Genomic DNA, 18,170 nt, shown 5'->3' with positions numbered 1-18,170 from the left:
AGCCCTAACCCTTTCGGTCAGTTTTCGGCGCAAAACCCTGTGGCACAAACTTCTTTGTGCCACGGCCCAGGGGTGGCTGATGCCTGGACATCTCTGGCCCTAACCTTATTGTTACGCATAGTCTAATTCAAAGATCAACGAAGTAATACAAGCTCAGTCATTCAAAGACACGTTATGCCTCGCATTCCAGTAATTCAAATACATTCATATCGAGTCTCCGCTGCCAGATGCGTACGGCAACGTCGATGCGAATTGCGGCATCTGTCAACGTCGCCTATCGCTTCAGCAGCAGAACATCCAACTGCCAAAGATTCTCCTCACGCAACTATGTTCAACACCCCAGCATCCGGAATAGATGCCAATATACCGCTTGCAAAGCGCATGAAAGAACTTGGTATCACAGTGGGAGATCTCCAGCGCGAGCATGCACGACGAGAGCAATTGAAAAACAGGACGAGCGGATACTACGCACTCTCGCTCCTCGTGGGGACTCTCGCACTCTCGTATGCTTCCGTTCCCTTCTACCGGCTTCTTTGTCAAAAAACTGGCTGGGCGGGTACCCCGATAGCAGAAGGTGCCACGATTACACCCGATAGATTAATTCCTGTCGATTCCAACAGAAAGATCATTGTTCGGTTTGAGTCCGATGTTTCACGGTCACTGCCTTGGAAATTTGAGCCACTGCAGCGACAAGTCACAGTTACACCAGGTGAAACAGCGCTTGCATTTTTCAAGGCTACCAATTTGTCTAATCAGGACATAATCGGTGTAGCGACCTATAAGTACGTATCAAGTACATGTCGATTTACACCAACAAACGACTAACGACGTAGTGTAACGCCGGATCAGATCGCGCCGTACTTTAGCAAAATCCAGTGCTTTTGTTTTGAGCGTAAGTTATTCCAATTGGAGTTAATGTACGAGTCTGACAGCATTATTTACATCTAGAGCAACAATTGCGTGCTGGCGAGCAGGTCGACATGCCAGTCTTCTTTTTCATCGATCCCGACTTCGACATAGACCCACAAATGAAGCATATTCATGAAGTTGTGCTGAATTATACATTTTTCAAAGCGAAAACCAATGCTTCGGGACAGTATTTGACAGTGCCCGATGCGGCCGGCAATGAAATTGCGAGCCAGATTCCAATCGCAGTTAGCAGCTCTGGAGCATAAGTGCTTGTCGCAATTCGGACCTTTGTAAATAGATTTAAGATTCGGAGTATATTTATGGCGCAGTGTATCCAGGATTCGATCTGAATGGTAATAGAAAGCGGGTGTATCTTGGCAACAGTATTCAGTTTCTGGTCCTCAGATATTCGATTAATCAAATATATACTACTAGAAACTAGTGTACAAACATCAGAATCCTTGATACGTTCTATAATACATTATTGATACTACATCGTCATTTCTGTATCTGTCTCGTTCAGCGCCTGTAGGGCCAACGCTAACTTTTGCTGTAAAGCAGTAATACCTTCAGTAACAATCTCATTGGGCGGAAGAGATCCCACAGCTTCAACGTCAATGTAAAACCGTTCCGGGGCGGCATTGTAGTCAAAAGGCTCGTTCTCCTTTGGAGGCTCCTCCCAGCTTGCGTTTTTGCTCTTTGGCCATTCCCTCTCCGCTGATACTTCGAACCAGTGGTCGGTATGTCGCAATTTATTCCAAGGATCATATTCAAACGCAATTGCACTTGTAGGTGACCATTTCGCGTGCTCCTTAGCAATCCCCTGAGAATAATATTAGCGTCACCCGAAACTCGTGCCACAGTGGCCATGTACCTTTTTAGCTATACATTTCAATTTCAACTCCTGATGTTTTCTTAACTTGCATATCAGCACACCCTTTCCTTGAGGATCTTCTACAGTTAGCATTATCCAGGCTAAATGTCTGATATCAAACAACGCCAACCGTACCGCTTATAATAGGTTGTCCTAACTTTGTGTCTTTTATTGGTTTAGACTGTGGCAACAAATCTCTTGTATACACATCCATCGTGGCGTCACTCTCGCATCGTGCATCTAGGGTAAGTGTGACTGAGCAATTTTCACAATATTGATCGCATTCACAATCTCTAGTATAGCTCAATTCCTCGATCATTGAAGAATTTAGAGGGATTAAGCCTAATCTGTGTGCGATGAACTCGTCCGCCAAAACCGATGTGTTGATCTCGATTTCTACAAGATCGATTGCTATAAATGAATATGTCAACACATCTAACTTATGTGAGGGCCGAGAACACCATATAGTACCTATAGTCGGGATCTCCGCAAGCATAACTCTTCGTAATGAATTCGCCAGCCTTTCATGTATGCCATTAATTTCGGTCCTTGCTATTGATCGAGCGGAACAAACGACCGATCGCTCAATAATAATCATTGCAGCCACTTACGATAAATCAACATTTGAAAGAACAAAGTCCACATTATCTTTGGTGGCCTTTCGGATCGTCACTTGAGGTCCAGTAGGAGCTTCCAGTCCATCCATGCCGGTCTCTCAAGTCGTATCGTCACGATCTCTTTGAATGTCGCGCACTTTTTCGCTCAGACTCGCTTTCCAGATGTATTAGCAATAATTACTTTTCTTCAATATATCGATTGCTGCCAAAAAGTAGCCTGGACCGCGGATTTTGATTAAAAAAATGTCGCTTGGTGTCGTAGTAAGAGTTGGGATTACAAACTCTAAGGTGCGGTTAGGGCGAAAATTGGAGAGTCCGGAGCCTCGATATATTTTTCTCTTTCCGGAACAGAGTACGAAATCACGAAATCAGAATACACTCGCGTGAACTAACTCTATTATTTTAGTCGCAACAATCCTTGCGACGGTAGTGTGGGTGTATCATTGTGTTGGTCGTCAATTTGTCTTGGTCGAGCTCCAGCGCGATAATTGCGGTGGACGGTTGTGGTTCAGACCTTTTGCCAGATTTCCAACTTCAGTTATTTCTCCTATCCATATAGAATGCAATTAATACGATCAATACTGGCTGCACCTTTACTACGGTCAAGGATTGCTTCGATTGCACAGCTAAGGCGCACATTCAGCTCATCAACGTCTGTATCGGCTCGAGCATTCAAATATGTCGTATCTCGTCGCGTTAAGCAGAAGCCCGCTAAGAAGACGAATTTCTGGGTGAAGCAGCACCTTAAGACCGGCAGGCGAATTAAGTATCCACCGTATCCGTACGGCGACTCAAACATATTCAAGCGTTCGAATCGAGGTCTTTTTGGAGGCAAGTTCCCAATGCAAGGACATTCCGTTTCCTCCGAGCTCGAGAAGAAGAACCTACGACGATGGCTACCGAATGCGAATAAGACTACATTGTATAGCTCAGTCTTAAAGAAGCGGATTCGATTGCACGTCGTTGCAAGTGTCATGAAAACTATTAAGAAAGAAGGTGGCTTAGACAACTACTTGACCAAGGACAAGCCTGCTAGAATCAAGGAGTTGGGTCCAAGAGGCTGGAGATTGCGGTATGCTGTTCTACTTAGATTGAAGGAGCAGGAAGCCAAGCGTCTGAGAGGTCGATGATGTTCTGTTAGATTTAATCTAGAGTGGTTTGGAAGTTCATGTACATATAAAGATGCAGTATCCACGATGAACACAACGCGGGAAACTCGCATTTTGGCATGTAATTATTACTTATCTAATAACTGAATTATTACGCATTTGTAGCTGAGCCGTTGCAGTTCGTTGTCAGCGACTTTGCCCTCGGATTTGGCCTCCCATTCTCGATTGATTCACTCTCAAACGGCCTCTGCCTCGGTGTCTCTACCATGTACGTAGATACTCGCTACATAAGTACCACGAGCTGCGAAAAATGTTCCGCCTCTGTACTGACAACAATGCTTAGGCAAATCCTAATTGCCGTGTGCATGAATTCGGCTACGACTTATATGATCTTGTACGTAGATAGTTGCTACATAAGTACCACGAGATTCTGTGCATATGAAAATCCGTGAATCCAAGTGGCCCATAAGTCTGTCTCACACGATTCTCATGCGAAGCGCCGCACAGCAAGCCTCACACAACTAATGTTAAATTGAACGACGTTCGCCATCAATTGCTACAACAATCACATTTAGTTGGTTGCAAATACAGATCTAGGGCAGACCGAATGGTTTGAGTGAAGCTTGCACCAGACATATGCCATACTGTTGACATTTCTAACAATGAATCGCGGCTCATACACTACCAAACGGCGAATAGCCAAACTAAACGATCAGGAGCTAGAGGCCGGCGTCAGCGAAAAGGGTTCCTGGCACAACGACTACAGTGACACTGCATTCATTTGTACGTTCGAGAATCAGTATGGTTACTATAGTTTATTTTGTACTGACCTATGAAATTGTAGTCATCGGATCGTTACCGTACAATTTGACGGAAGGTGACATTCTGACAATATTTTCACAGTATGGCAATCCGGTCTTCATCAAGCTAGCTCGAGACAAGGACACCGGTAAATCCAAAGGGTTTGCATTTTTAAAGTATGAGGATCAGCGGTCTACGATTCTTGCGGTGGATAACCTTGACGGTGCAGTCGTCCTTGGAAGGACGCTCAGAGTCGATCACACGTATTACAGGAATAGGGACGATGACGAGGAACTGGAGCTTGCGATGTCGTTTGATAAACCCAATAAAAGTCGATAATCACGTCAACAAGCGGTAGGCAAGTCATATTCCAATAGTAATGGGTGTACTTATGTATCCCTTGTAATGTCCCTTGATATGACGCGACAATGTGCCCGGACTCAAGTAACGGTGTGTGTACTTATTGTATTGGAAACCACCAGCGGGGCCATAATCAACAGCCATAGCTGTTTGAACTGGGCACTTCAGTTTCGGTTGAATTGAAACTTCTCAGAGTAGTTGGAGTTTGGTTTACTATGTACACTATATAAGATGCGAGAAAACTTGCTTAACTAATGGAAAGATGCCTGGGGCAGATTCTGAACTTATTGGGCCGCTCTTCATGTTTGAACGACTAATAGGGAACCATACCAGCAATTTTAATAGAGCGAACTAATGAGCGAGCACGTAGTTTGCTAATTATGCAAGCTCACGAGTGGATTCGAATAAGTCAAGTTGGTCGGGCGATGTGACTGAATTATCAGATGATCTTGCATCTTTGTGATCAAAGCATAGCGACCTTCTATCAGTGTGAAAAATAATAAATCGACCGTGAATAAGAGACTAGATATGGAATGATTTTGGTAGAGGCGCTACCAACAGCGTTAGCTTGCTCTGGGAACTTGACCTGCGTTCTCGAATATTGTTTCGAGCAAATTGGCATCGAATAGATATTGGTTATGTCACTTCGAACAACTGTTAGGCCGTATTGCCGTATGACGTAAATCATAGCAACAAGGCGACCCGAGTAGTAGTAGCGTTCAAGAGCCATCCATCGGATGTTGTAGGTACTCCTCATTTTAGAATGATGTATTAGCTTATGAATGGTATCTATATTGGAGCGCGCCTGAGCAAGAGGGGAAGAGCTATCCGCTATCATTCATGTACAATCCCTGCTGGCTACAACAATATAAGATCTGCAGGTTTCTGTCATACTCGCTCAGTGGATTATACGATGATGGAATTGTCGGCTTGCTGGCGAAGAAGACATCAAGACAACTACGCGTCGGAATCTAGCCAATGAAGGGCGTGTTTCGACATTAAGCCGAATTTGATTCCAGCCCTCCCGTAATGCGAAATGTCACATCCAGTAGGAGCTAAATGTGGAGAAGCTAATATAGAAATGACTTGCAGCTTGGATTGCGGAGAGACCCGCCTTGGCACGTGAATTAAAGTTGTCTTGGCCTCTAACCACGTTCAAGCACGCAGGAATTCACTCCACCCGAATGAACAATAGCTTCACGAGCCCACAGGTCTTGCTATTGTTCGATTGTGGGACAGTATCTCTGCAATTACTGTCAGCTGCACTTGGTTGTTTAATTTGCCATCCGCTAACTTCGATCATATACGAGAACCCCTTGACGCGCAATCTAATGCATCAATTTCTTGCTGACGGCGAAACGGTAAGCTACACGAATAGGATAGCCCATATCTCGATCTTCTCTCAGACAACTCCAGCGTATTTTGCAGGCGATTGCTTGATGAATTGCGGTCGTCAACGTACGGTAGCTGTAGTGAATAGATTCAATATTTTTTCTAAATTTTCACTGTTCTGTAACGGGAAGCATGCGTTGTGAGCGCTATTACTTGCATGCCTTAGCAGGGTGATTTCTACTGGCGAGCCTTTGCTCCACCGATGCGCTATTGCCTTAGACAATTGAATCCCACGTGGCGCTCCACGTGTGACCGTTTTATGCGAATGGGGTAAGAGCTGGGTCTTGTCTCCGCATCTGGATCTGGTCGAATAGTTACGACAGAACCCGACTCACCCGCCTATTGTTGTTGATGTCCCACTCCAAATTCGATTGTCCTCGAAAGTCATCTCACGGGCTCACATCGAGAATACTGTCATTCACCTCTGCAAGATGTTGTTTTCACTGTCCCCTGTAAATATTGTTGTGATTATTCCTATGAGAACTATTACACGTGCACATAACTGTGACATCCAGCAACAGTGCAACCGAAGAAAGAATGCTCAACTTTTAGCCGAGGAGTCCAGAACCCCGAAAATTCGTGTGCCCCACTGAGGTTGCTATTTCAATGAATGCACGACAATCTGAAATGAAGGTCGGATATTGTTGTCGGGGTACATATGGTTTGAGTGCCTATTGGTCAATCGCTGATCCCAGATCGCCAAGTGGAGGCGGCTGATATCAGAAAACACCTACCTGAACGATGTGCCGGAGATTACGGTGATGTTGTCGTTCAATGAGTCTGCTTTGACTTAGTGGGTGGGGGTATGGTCCACCAAAGCGGTGCATGCCAGCCATGGCGCGGGCCCATGTCCCGTAGTGGAATCCCGAGTCTGCCTGACGACCTCATCTCAGTGGATAAGGCAGAACTTTGAGGTTTGTCACACCCGGCTGCTCATGCACTTGTTTATGCTACTTTGGCGCTGTTTCCAGCATCCTTGGTATTATTCTACACGGCTCCACGGTCGCTTATGATTGTTCGGGTTTGTGAAGTACAGTGGACTTGTCCGATCCCAGACTTCTTGTTGTACAGTGTGTATTTGCACGCGGTATCCCGATGATTCTGATATCACGCACATAGTGACATCGCTGACCAGAGCATGACTATATAATTGCGTGCAATATCCCCTCCGGTCAACATCTTCTGCCTTCATCCGCCGTGGTTCAATAGAATATAACCAACTTTCAGTCACTCTTTCGGTGCCTACCAAGCAAGCAAATATTATTAGCAATGACTCCTTCTACTGTTACGGATTCCACGCCTCAGGCGCCAGTTGCATCTATCAGCAGTAAGATTCCTTGTGGGAATGTCATTTATTATTGAACCGCTACTCATATCTACAGCCTCCAAGGATTTCTGCACCATTACCAACCGTCCAGAGGTTGCATCCCTTGAGGCAGCGAGTAAGTTTTGCTAGGTATATTTTGTTAATGAGCTGAGACGACTGACCACAATCTAGATTCCAAGGATTTCTGCACCATATCTGCCAGACCCGAGGTTGCTGCAATTGAGGCTGCGAGTATGTAGTAATCTGTGATCTTTCTTTCGTTCCATAGAGATTAATTCAGTTACAGGCTCCAAGGATTTCTGTGTCATTGCTTAAAGATAGCAGCGATCTGTTCCATCAGCGCTGGTCGCGAATGGATTGAAACTGCTTATTCGTTTTCGTATACACAAGAGACACACTTTTCGCCTTTCGTTTGTTCACTGTGATCGACATCGTTTTGAAAGATACACATCATTTACTTGGAATGATTTCGTCTTTGGCTTTTTGGAAACTTGGAATTGCTATTGCTTTCCTTCGCTTGATTGGTTCGATATATGCTACGCAGTGTGAGCGCAGGATATCAGTTTAGGTGCTCTGTTTGTCTTTTGTGGCTTATTTTAGTATAAAATACAAAATAATCGGATCCGAATCCTTGTCAATCAAATTCCGCATAGTATCATCAAGTGCGAGGCATATTATAATACTGATGTGGAGCTGGTGGTTATATATATCACAAGTATTTGTTTAACATATAAAGTCTAAAATACAACCCGTCACCCTCTTCCAACCCCAAGACAAACCCGCTGAACGCCATCCCAGAAATATTGCAAGAAATAGATGCCCTTGAATAGAACCACTTCGTCATTACCGCATGGCGCAAACAAACATCATGACCTCATTGATTGCCGTTGCTTGTACTTTTGTTTCCAGAATCTAATGGCGGCGCTCCAGTATTATGTGCTCCCAGTTCCAAGTCTTCCTGCCGTTCAACTAACTCATATTCTTCAGCATCATCTGAGAGTCCCGTTGAAACCTCTCTATTGACGGCCTGAGAATTGGCCGCGACCGATGCAGAGGGAGCCGCCGCGGTAGGGAAATACATCACATTTAGCTCACGCCATCTTGACGCCCAAGTACCCAGTGTGAGCATAGAAAAAATAAACGCAACCTGCAATAGCCACCATAGCAAACTGGCAGGGATATGTGCAGTATACAGAGTAGTAATGAGTAAGTTTAGTCCGTGAATTGTCAACACGAAGTCGAATATCATCTTGCTCCTGCCGACAAAGATAGTCAAAAACAAAACGCTATCTCCTTGTTAGCCTGCACAATCCAACCACAGATAAGTAGAAACAGTCGTACTTGAATATGGAATTTAGAAACCAAACTAGACATATGGTCCATCCAATTGTGGTATCAATCCGAAGCGTCTTCCACGAAAATATTAGATCCAGACTAAATGGGGTTCCTGCCACCAAGCATGTAAATAGAATAAATATAGCCGCAGTAACGTAATATAGTGTCTGTAATATCACAATTTGAGTTGCTAAACGTGTGGGTGCTAAGGAATCTATTCGAGTAGCAGGCCTCCGGTTACGGCGACGTCGTTGATCCTTAAAGCTCATCTTGTATTAAGCCACCAGCTGATACCAATAATTCCCAGCTAATATATAGATCTAATAAACGATAGCCAGCTGTAATCGTATATTGCGGATAACAAATATCAATAGGCACCCTCGTGGGGTCAATTGTAGATCGATATGGCCTGGCTGCCGTCTGGTGGTGACGTTCAAATTGCGGTGACGGGCTAATGTGGCAAAGCCGAAATGCACAGCCTGCACAGCCCCCTGTGGCAGTCAGTACAGGTTCAGGTGCTCATCTGGGTGACAGAGTGATGAAAAATAGACATCAAATGACCCAGCTGTCGGTAAGTAGCCGACGACCTCTACAACGTGCTGTGAAATACCCGCGACGAGCGGCAAATCTGCTGTAAGTGCAAGAAACTATAAGCTTCGAAGAATAGGACGCTAAACGTTAATTGATGTCGTGACCGCAACATTGCCACAGTTTGTCAAGGCAATCCCCGAATAGAGAAAGCTTATTAGGACCTGGCTTTACCAGGGGCAAAATTCTGCTGTCGCGCCACACACTCTCGGCAAACGAAACCCGAGTTCCAAATTCGATTCCACCAAGGACACACCACAGACCAGGGAGTTCAACACATCCTGTTCCTTCGCTTTCGGTAGAAATAACACTATTTCATTAGATGGCAAGGACTATTGTGGGCGCCTCGTCAATCTATTGTTAAGTTTAGGCTGTCCTTTCGGTGGAGGATTCACTGTATCGTTCATTCGGCAAGGATCGGAACGAATTTGGCTTCCAAATCTCATCGGCCTGGCATTTACGGTCAACGGAATGCCTGCACCTACTAGGTTTTCTCTGCTGGTGGCAGCATATCCAACGATAACAGCAGCATTGCTGTTTGCATTTCGCAGACTGCAATACCAATATCCGTTTTTAGACCGGATTATTACGCACCAGACTCAGGCTCGTCTTTTTCAGCACAGCACCGCTACTGGTCTCGCGATCACCCCGCCGACAGCGAATGCTGCTGCCCAGTATACAGCGCAAATCTCACAATCAGCATCAAGTGCATCTGGCCCATCGCTTGCCACGAATAATTTTCAATATACTATAAGCCCGTCCTATCATGCCAAGGACCGGGCCTCTGGATCAAGAAAATATTCTGGATCGGTATCGGCCAATTCGGGGAAGAAACCACCTCGCCCAGCATCTGGTGAGGACAGTTTCTTTTTTAGCAAGATCCGCGAGTCGGAGTCTGTCACGTTAGGGGTAATCGACGGAGTTGGCGGCTGGAATGAAATCGGTGTGGATGCAACGGACTTCAGTCACTCGTTGGCAGAAGCAATGGCTGAGCTGACAGCCAAGCTTTCTACTGATACCAGCGCAAAGAAGGACGAGTCCAACAGGATCGTCTCTAAATTTTCGTTTCCTCCCCTTGTTCTTCTTGATGCTGGCTACAATGCGATCAAGAATTCAGGTAAAGTGAAGGCTGGTGGATCAACTGCATGTGTTGGCGTCGCTCATGGTAATGGCACCTTGCAAACCGCAAATCTTGGCGATTCAGGTTTTTTCATTTTCCGCGATGGAAAGATTCATTACATGTCGATTCCGCAAACCCATTATTTCAATGCCCCGTACCAACTAGCAATCATCCCACAGAAAATCCTCGAGCAGAATGCGCGATACGGCGGCAGAAATTTCGATGATAAGCCAAGTGACGCGAATTTGTCCACCCACAAATTGAAGCAGGGTGATGTTGTGCTCTTCTGTACGGACGGCGTCCTCGACAATCTATCTCCTTCCGACTGTCTCAGGATCGTCAATGAAGAGATGGTTTCCCAAGGGAATTGGATTGTTGATAGAAGATCTGGTGATATTCAAGCCAGCGGTGACCGACAATATTCTGGCGTTGATAACCTGGCGAAGCGACTCGTCTCGGCTGCATTTAAGGCTAGCATAGATCCAAAGACCGACGGACCTTTTGCTATTGAGGCGCAAAAACAAATGAAGGTGCTCTATAAAGGTGGCAAACCAGACGATATAACAGCTCTCGTCATGTTTGTCCATCAGCATGTCGGAGGCAGGACACAGGAGAAATTATAGCCGTGGATATTGAATAAAAAGTTTGTTGGTACTTCGGAGCGGCGTTGGAAAATCGTCTTATATACCATGCAGTGAATCGGCGTTGATATGGATTTGGAATTTTTGTTATAAATACTGGTTGTGTTGGACTTGTCATTATTAAAATGTGTTAGACATTCATCAAGATTTCGATTACGCAATCTCTTATTTAATTTGTTATTGGACCCCCATTTTACCGTTAGTTTTTTGAATGATTACCTTGTTTAGCGTTGTACCATAGCTCTAAATTTTCAATGAACATTTGACAACTATGAATTACAAGCTCCTCTCAGCTTCGCCTCGCACCTACCGCGCATTTATCTATTGTGTCTAAAGGATATGTATAATCTTTGCGCTCAACCGCTAAATCCATATGAGGCCCAGTCAAATTCCCATGAATCTAGGTTTAGAAGCTGTCGTAATACATCATCGCTGCCCACGTCCATGTCGTGTTGGTCAGCATAACCAAGTCCAGCAATATCTGACCGAGGTTGGCCGAATTCTACAGTATGTACCGGGACTTCTGATCCAACTTGGTCGGCATCGTGAGCGCACTGGACTTCTTTTAGGTGCGGTTGGTCCTCACTACTGATTGGCAGAACTTTCCATACCCGGTCTTTAACCTTCAAAATCGTCTTCCATTGACCATCTGCAAATGATGATAATTCATTTAGTCGAAGATATTCGGTGTTAGCAATCGTCTCCTCCACAATCTTGCTGCGTCCGTCGATCCCGGTCCTATTATATTCTTCCTCTTCAATAGCATCAAGCGGTCTATGATAAAGATCTTTCAGAAGCATCATCAATGGATGATATGGCTGTCCCATTCTTATGTACCACATAAACTCCACACAATCTGGCAACCTGGCGTATTCAATGTGCCGTCGTAGCACACGCATCGCGGCTTTGACAACGACGACTCTCTTGGCTGACCAGTCCTCAAAGTTGGGGTGGTACAGCATGTGACACGCCCGCGAGCTAAGAAGATCCAGAAATATACATGCACATCTTTGCACTTTACGCAACAGTTCCAATGAAGTTTCTGGATGCCGCACCTCAAAGGTCATTGCCGATATGACATCTATTCGACTCTTCATGTCGGCACGAAATGCAGCAGTGTCGGCGACCAACTGTGCAAAAGCAGACGATTTCACTTTGGTTAGGCCGTATATCTCATGTAACAGATCAGACAAGAGTCTAGCGGCGGCATATTTGCCATTGGAGAGAATTTGTGCCATTTGGTCTTGCTCGAGTCCGACAATTTCCGGAGCAAACTTCACATCGTAATGTGCAGTATGAGTTGTCGGCGGCAGTCCATTACAAATCGAACAGTGAGTATCAAGACATACTAGATGCCACCACACCGACCGCCGTAATTTTGCCTCAGCAGGCTCTATTGACAAGTTGGCAAAAAGTGACGGATCACGGTGCATACCCATGAGCTGAGCAACTCGAGTAAGCTGGGCAACTTCGCTTGCATTATGCACGGTCGAGTTTCTGTACATTACGACTTGCAAGATTGTAGCTGCGGCAAGACAAAGTAGCGATGGGCGCACTGGAAAATCGCATTTTTCTAGCGAGATCTGAATCGCCTTTAAGTAATTGTCCATCTCAGCTTGATAGACATTGTGCTTCCGAATCTTTAATTCTCCTGGGTAATACTTCAGATGCTCGCTCCTGCTCAAACAGGCTGTATAAAACATCATAAAGAGCACACAGATAAAATGTGGAATGGACTTCTCTTGCTGATAAGTCGCCCAGAACTGATTATATCGCTGAATCAAATCAGTACGGTCAAAGAGTGGTATAAAGGGATACACTGCTCTGAGGTATTCCTGAAAGTATTGGTCTGACTGTTCTGGTCGAGGTAAGTAGTCTATGAGTTCTCCAAGAATATTCCGATCTGAACACTGTGACGACAATGACGCGGAATCCGTTTTAGGACTTTCAGGTCGGAATCCTTGTTCCAGTAGACCTCCTATTAACGGTTCCTAAGAGATTAGCACGAACCATAAACAAACGTCGTGCAGGACATTATACTTCGGAAAACATTGTCCCCCAGTATGACATGTTGGCGTATCGAGTCTCGCCGGTGCAGCTGTCTACTAATATTACCCCAAGAAATTTCTCCTCGATTTCCTCCTTCTTCACTTGCCACTCGATCTTGGCGGTGTCATTTTGATCGCATAGGGATTTCTCAAGTTCATGTGGTTTGCTATATTCGCATTTGATATTGAGAGCACTGCACTTGCTACAGGAGGGAGTCCCGCGGTCACATTTCACTTTTCGGCGGTAGCAAGACTGACAGGTAGCAATCGTTCGCGCGCGCGTGATTCGAGATTGTGCACCGTCATATATAGTAAATTTGCTTTCTAGTTGCTTTTGTCTGAAGGAATTTCGCTTTGCAGAGGACTCGCTCATCGCGCTTATGTCAGAGAGTGTTGGTGACTCAGCCCGACAATACTGCTTTCAGAGTAAGCTCTCGTGTGGTGGGCAAAGTGATATAATCTTGCAAAGTACTGCTTTCCGGTCGAATCGGACACACGAAGTATAAATTGAGTAGCCCAAGTATGGCGCCGCGCTAAACGTGGCGCGTTGCAACGCCAGTCCATGTGGCTGGCGCTTGGGGATCATGGTCTCGAAGATTTGAAAAATTTCGCAGCTTTTATCTCCCAACGACCGACAGCAATTTGACATCTCGGTGTTCAATATCAAAATAGTATACAGAAAATGGTGTCGTTTCACACTCTCGAAAGAGAGAAATACTTTCAGAATCCACCTGAAGACAAGTCGGCATATCCATTATTGGCAGAGGCAGTAGCTCCTCATGTGGGATCCTTTAACGCGTTGACGACTGGAGGTCTGCTTGATCTGGCGGTTAAGGATATCGGAGAGAAGACTGTTTTCGACAGTAACGATCCGGACAGGCGTGGTAACAAACTCACTTGTACGTGTTTTGGTGTCATATGTCACGATGCATTAGATTGAAGACGGTGCTGACACAAATTGAGTTCGTATTGATGAAATAAGAATCTTGAAACCAGCAGTATCCAACAAGGATAAGACTACGATTTCGAGAAGAGTTTACCCCGCTGAGGTATACTATATTATGCATTATATTCCCTTGAATATATGCTGACATTTTCAGTGCCGTGAACGCCTCTCGACGTACAGGGGCCGTATGAGCATCAAGTTTGTATACCGCGTGAATGACGATCCCGAACAGGTTGAGAACAAAGATGTCGGCTTGGTCCCCATCATGCTGAAGTCGAACCGCTGCCATCTGGAGAAGATGTCACCAGCGGAACTTATCCGATATAAGGAAGAGTCTGAAGAATTGGGAGGCTATTTTATCGTCAATGGTATTGAGAAGCTTATCCGCATGTTGGTTGTTCAACGCCGAAACCATCCAATGGCAATCATTCGACCATCATTTACGAATCGTGGTACGACTTACAGTCAATATGGTGTTCAGATTCGAGCCGTTCGACCTGATCAGACTTCGCAGACAAATGTGCTTCATTACCTTAATGATGGTAATGTCACATTCCGATTCTCATGGAGGAAGAATGAGTACCTTATCCCAGTCATGATGATTTTGAAGGCTCTTGTTAACACCAATGATCGCGAAATATTTGATGGCATTGTTGGTACAGACACCAAGAATAGTTTTTTAACGGATCGACTTGAGTTACTGTTGCGAACTTACAAAGTCTACAACTTGTATTCACGCGAGGAAACGCTTGCGCATCTCGGCGACAAATTCCGTGTCGTTATGGGTGCATCGATCGATCAGACTGATGTTGATGTCGGACGAGAAGTCCTTCGCCGAATTGTATTAGTCCACCTCAAAAGCGACGAGGACAAGTTCAGACTGCTACTGTTCATGATTCGCAAGCTCTACGCCCTCGTTGCTGGTGATTGTGCGCCGGACAATCCAGATGCCACTCAGCACCAGGAAATTTTGCTTGGAGGATTTTTGTACGGTATGATTATTAAGGAGAAAGCGGAGGAGCTTCTCAATAGCTTCCGGCTACAAGTTGTGTCAGACGTTACGCGTGGAGTCGGCGTCAACTTCGCAGATCCGAAATATATTAACAAGGTTTTCGAGAAAGTGAATTTCAACATCGGGCAGAAGATGCAGTATTTCTTGTCAACTGGTAACCTGATTTCACAATCTGGCCTTGACTTGCAGCAAGTGTCCGGTTACACAGTCGTCGCTGAGAAGATTAATTTCTACCGTTTCATTTCTCATTTCCGAATGGTTCACCGAGGGTCTTTCTTCGCTCAATTGAAGACTACTACGGTCCGAAAATTATTGCCCGAGAGTTGGGGTTTCTTGTGCCCCGTCCACACCCCCGACGGATCGCCATGTGGTCTGCTTAATCACCTTGCACACAAGTGCCAGATCACGACTGAATCCATTGATGTCTCGCGTATTCCAGAGTTAGTCAGAACTCTAGGAGTCAGTTCACCGAATATAATCGGATCTGGACCAGAGCTATGTTGCGTACAATTGGATGGTGCCATTATTGGCTGGTGCTCTCACAAGGTTGCACGTCGTGTCGCCGATTCGTTAAGGTTCTGGAAAGTGCAGGGTACTCATGGTGTTCCGAGAGGACTTGAAATCGGATTTGTTCCACCATCCAATGGCGGTCAATACCCCGGTTTATTCCTCTTTTCCACGCAATCGCGGATGCTCCGACCCGTTCGATACCTTCCACTCGACCAAGAGGATTTTCTGGGTCCATTTGAGCAGGTGTACATGGACATTGCTGTCTCGCCATCAGAAATCATGTCAGGATTACATACGCATGTCGAATACACTCCTACTAACATTCTGTCGATTCTCGCAAACTTGACTCCATTCTCGGATTTCAATCAGTCGCCGCGAAACATGTACCAGTGCCAGATGAGTAAGCAGACTATGGGTACTCCTGGAACTGCGTTGCGATACCGATCTGATAATAAATTGTACCGGTTACAGACCGGTCAGACACCTATAGTTAAAGCAAAGCTTTATGATGACTATGGTATGGATAACTTCCCGAACGGGATGAATGCTGTTGTCGCCGTCATTTCATACACTGGTTACGATATGGACGATGCTATGATTATTAACAAGTCTGCTCACGAAAGAGGATTTGGATACGGAACGGTTACGAAAGTCGAGAAGGTTGACTTAAACGAGAAGAGACGGCGCGGTGAACCGATTACTCAGCATTTCGGTTTCGGTTCCGACCAATGGCCAGAAGAGTGGAGAGCGAAGCTAGACGCGGATGGACTGCCCATTGTAGGAATTTTGCTTGAGCAAGGTGATCCCATGGCTGCTTACTTTGACGAAATTCTCGGAAAGACGAGGTTAATGGTGTACAAATCTTCGGAAGCGGCTTTTGTGGAGGAAGTCAGATTACTAGGTGACGACGGTGACCAGGAATTCCAATCGATTTCAGTCAAGCTCCGCCTCACTCGTTCGCCAGTTATTGGCGACAAGTTCTCGTCACGACACGGACAAAAGGGTGTACTATCGCAGAAGTATCCTACGGTCGACATGCCGTTCACCGAGAGCGGTATTCAGCCGGATATCATCATCAACCCACACGCATTCCCTTCCCGTATGACAATCGGTATGTTTGTGGAGAGTTTGGCTGGCAAAGCCGGTGCAATGCACGGTATCGCGCAGGATTCCACACCGTTCCAGTTCTCTGAGCAAAATACAGCTGCGGACTATTTTGGAGAACAGTTAGCTAATGCTGGATATAACTTCCACGGTAACGAACCTATGTACAGCGGTATTACTGGCGAAGAGTTCAAGGCGGATATATATATCGGCGTTGTATACTATCAGCGTCTTCGACATATGGTCAACGATAAGTATCAGGTGAGATCGACTGGTCCCGTTAACAGCCTGACTATGCAGCCGGTCAAGGGACGAAAGCGGTCCGGTGGTATCCGAGTCGGAGAGATGGAACGTGATGCCCTTATTGCTCATGGTACTTCTTTCTTGCTGCAGGATAGGTTATTGAATTGCAGTGATTACTCACAGGCATATATTTGCCGAGATTGCGGGTCACTGTTATCAACTATCACAACTGTTCCGGCAGTTGGCAGCCTTGCGGAAATTAGATGTCGTCGATGCGCGCGAAAACTTGTAAGTAAAGCTGCCGCATCGGCCACCAGCGATGATGCACGAGAGATTTGGGAAGACGGTGCCGGTAATAGGTATAAAGGCGGAAGTAACACAACCACGGTGGCAATTCCTTATGTTTTGCGTTATTTGGATGTTGAGTTGGCCGCAATGGGTGTCAAGATGAAGTTTAATGTCGAGCCAAAGTAATTTGGAGGGCATTAAAGGCTAGAGTTATGTTTTGCATAAAAGCAGTTTACATTTGGGCTGAGTTGGTTGTTGGGCATATTGTGTATCAGCGGTCTATAAAAGTTATTTATGTGTTGCATTTTGCTTAATTAGATCTCGAATGTAGACGTCATAATATCCGACCGACGGCTCGCCTTACCAGCAGCAAATCAGGATTGGGCATTTAATTTGTTCATTTTCGGGAACACTTTTCGACTACTCGGTTCTACTTTAGCAGCGTGCAATCGAAACCATTGGCATCATCAGATCAAGCGTTGGCTTGTCTCCGTTGGCGCCTTAACGTTCCTGAACTGGCTCACTTCAATGTGCGCATTTGTTATAGACTTTACATAGCGACTTGATATATATTCTGCCGCCCCCCTCCAGCCCACTGGCTTGGAGAGATAATTAATCTGCCCTGCATGATCATTATCATTTGTTGGTCTGACAATTTTGTGAGCGTCTCTGTATAGATGAGGGCTGAGTGTGAATGTGTGATGAAAATCTGTCATCCTACTGAAAACTGAAAAACTGTGTATTCCCCGCTAAGATGAAGGGATGAAATTTGTTCCCCGTTTCGTACATGAATAAGTTGAAACTTAACCCCTCGGGATGCTACTTATGCACACGTCTATTTCTCCGCTATCGAGTGCCAGAAAAAGATGGTATTCTGTGTGGGGTAAATCCTCTGAATGTTGACTGTGTTTCAGGAACATTGCGCGTGCAGATTTTGCAGCTTGTA

The 18,170-nt window shown here is 45.4% G+C and overlaps 9 protein-coding genes across 9 annotated transcripts; 6 read left to right on the top strand and 3 right to left on the bottom strand.

The window, feature by feature from the left end:
• Positions 1–81: 81 nt before the first annotated feature.
• POJ06DRAFT_261084 (cytochrome c oxidase assembly protein CtaG/Cox11-domain-containing protein) lies at positions 82–1,308 on the top strand. The gene is made up of 3 exons (XM_056188565.1): positions 82–782; positions 834–892; positions 949–1,308. Exons 1-3 carry the CDS (start codon positions 175–177, stop codon positions 1,173–1,175), a joined length of 894 nt encoding a protein of 297 aa, XP_056040780.1. The 5' UTR covers positions 82–174; the 3' UTR covers positions 1,176–1,308.
• Positions 1,309–2,645, bottom strand: POJ06DRAFT_261082 (DNA-directed RNA polymerase). Its single transcript, XM_056188564.1, has 5 exons — positions 2,395–2,645; positions 2,255–2,304; positions 1,919–2,194; positions 1,784–1,860; positions 1,309–1,732 (listed from the first exon to the last, which is right to left on the bottom strand). Exons 1-5 carry the CDS (start codon positions 2,487–2,489, stop codon positions 1,400–1,402), a joined length of 831 nt encoding a protein of 276 aa, XP_056040779.1. The 5' UTR covers positions 2,490–2,645; the 3' UTR covers positions 1,309–1,399.
• A 103-nt stretch (positions 2,646–2,748) lies between these two features.
• Positions 2,749–3,912, top strand: POJ06DRAFT_29505 (uncharacterized protein). Its single transcript, XM_056190494.1, has 2 exons — positions 2,749–3,777; positions 3,853–3,912. The coding sequence occupies exon 1, from the start codon at positions 2,961–2,963 to the stop codon at positions 3,528–3,530; it is 570 nt and encodes a 189-aa protein (XP_056040778.1). The 5' UTR covers positions 2,749–2,960; the 3' UTR covers positions 3,531–3,777; positions 3,853–3,912.
• Positions 3,913–3,931: 19 nt separating this feature from the next.
• On the top strand, positions 3,932–4,902 carry POJ06DRAFT_29502 (uncharacterized protein). Its single transcript, XM_056190492.1, has 2 exons — positions 3,932–4,292; positions 4,354–4,902. The coding sequence occupies exons 1-2, from the start codon at positions 4,172–4,174 to the stop codon at positions 4,647–4,649; spliced, it is 417 nt and encodes a 138-aa protein (XP_056040777.1). The 5' UTR covers positions 3,932–4,171; the 3' UTR covers positions 4,650–4,902.
• Positions 4,903–6,850: 1,948 nt separating this feature from the next.
• POJ06DRAFT_29455 (uncharacterized protein) lies at positions 6,851–7,994 on the top strand. Its single transcript, XM_056190476.1, has 4 exons — positions 6,851–7,389; positions 7,445–7,504; positions 7,561–7,620; positions 7,676–7,994. The coding sequence occupies exons 1-4, from the start codon at positions 7,332–7,334 to the stop codon at positions 7,702–7,704; spliced, it is 207 nt and encodes a 68-aa protein (XP_056040776.1). The 5' UTR covers positions 6,851–7,331; the 3' UTR covers positions 7,705–7,994.
• A 1-nt stretch (position 7,995) lies between these two features.
• POJ06DRAFT_29460 (integral membrane protein S linking to the trans Golgi network-domain-containing protein) lies at positions 7,996–9,085 on the bottom strand. Its single transcript, XM_056190477.1, has 2 exons — positions 8,731–9,085; positions 7,996–8,675 (listed from the first exon to the last, which is right to left on the bottom strand). Exons 1-2 carry the CDS (start codon positions 8,991–8,993, stop codon positions 8,264–8,266), a joined length of 675 nt encoding a protein of 224 aa, XP_056040775.1. The 5' UTR covers positions 8,994–9,085; the 3' UTR covers positions 7,996–8,263.
• Positions 9,086–9,485: 400 nt separating this feature from the next.
• POJ06DRAFT_261075 (phosphatase 2C-like domain-containing protein) lies at positions 9,486–11,334 on the top strand. The gene has a single exon (XM_056188563.1). It carries the CDS (start codon positions 9,784–9,786, stop codon positions 11,053–11,055), a length of 1,272 nt encoding a protein of 423 aa, XP_056040774.1. The 5' UTR covers positions 9,486–9,783; the 3' UTR covers positions 11,056–11,334.
• POJ06DRAFT_261073 (uncharacterized protein) lies at positions 11,335–13,661 on the bottom strand. Its single transcript, XM_056188562.1, has 2 exons — positions 13,114–13,661; positions 11,335–13,064 (listed from the first exon to the last, which is right to left on the bottom strand). Exons 1-2 carry the CDS (start codon positions 13,492–13,494, stop codon positions 11,430–11,432), a joined length of 2,016 nt encoding a protein of 671 aa, XP_056040773.1. The 5' UTR covers positions 13,495–13,661; the 3' UTR covers positions 11,335–11,429.
• A 79-nt stretch (positions 13,662–13,740) lies between these two features.
• Positions 13,741–17,694, top strand: POJ06DRAFT_261071 (uncharacterized protein). The gene is made up of 3 exons (XM_056188561.1): positions 13,741–14,020; positions 14,085–14,170; positions 14,222–17,694. The coding sequence occupies exons 1-3, from the start codon at positions 13,804–13,806 to the stop codon at positions 17,408–17,410; spliced, it is 3,492 nt and encodes a 1,163-aa protein (XP_056040772.1). The 5' UTR covers positions 13,741–13,803; the 3' UTR covers positions 17,411–17,694.
• The last annotated feature ends 476 nt before the right edge of the window (positions 17,695–18,170 follow it).

Source organism: Lipomyces tetrasporus (assembly GCF_029532465.1).
Source record: "Lipomyces tetrasporus strain NRRL Y-64009 chromosome Unknown POJ06scaffold_11, whole genome shotgun sequence".
In the NCBI taxonomy this organism is placed as follows: domain Eukaryota; kingdom Fungi; phylum Ascomycota; class Lipomycetes; order Lipomycetales; family Lipomycetaceae; genus Lipomyces; species Lipomyces tetrasporus.
This window is presented reverse-complemented; position numbering and strand designations above follow the sequence as displayed.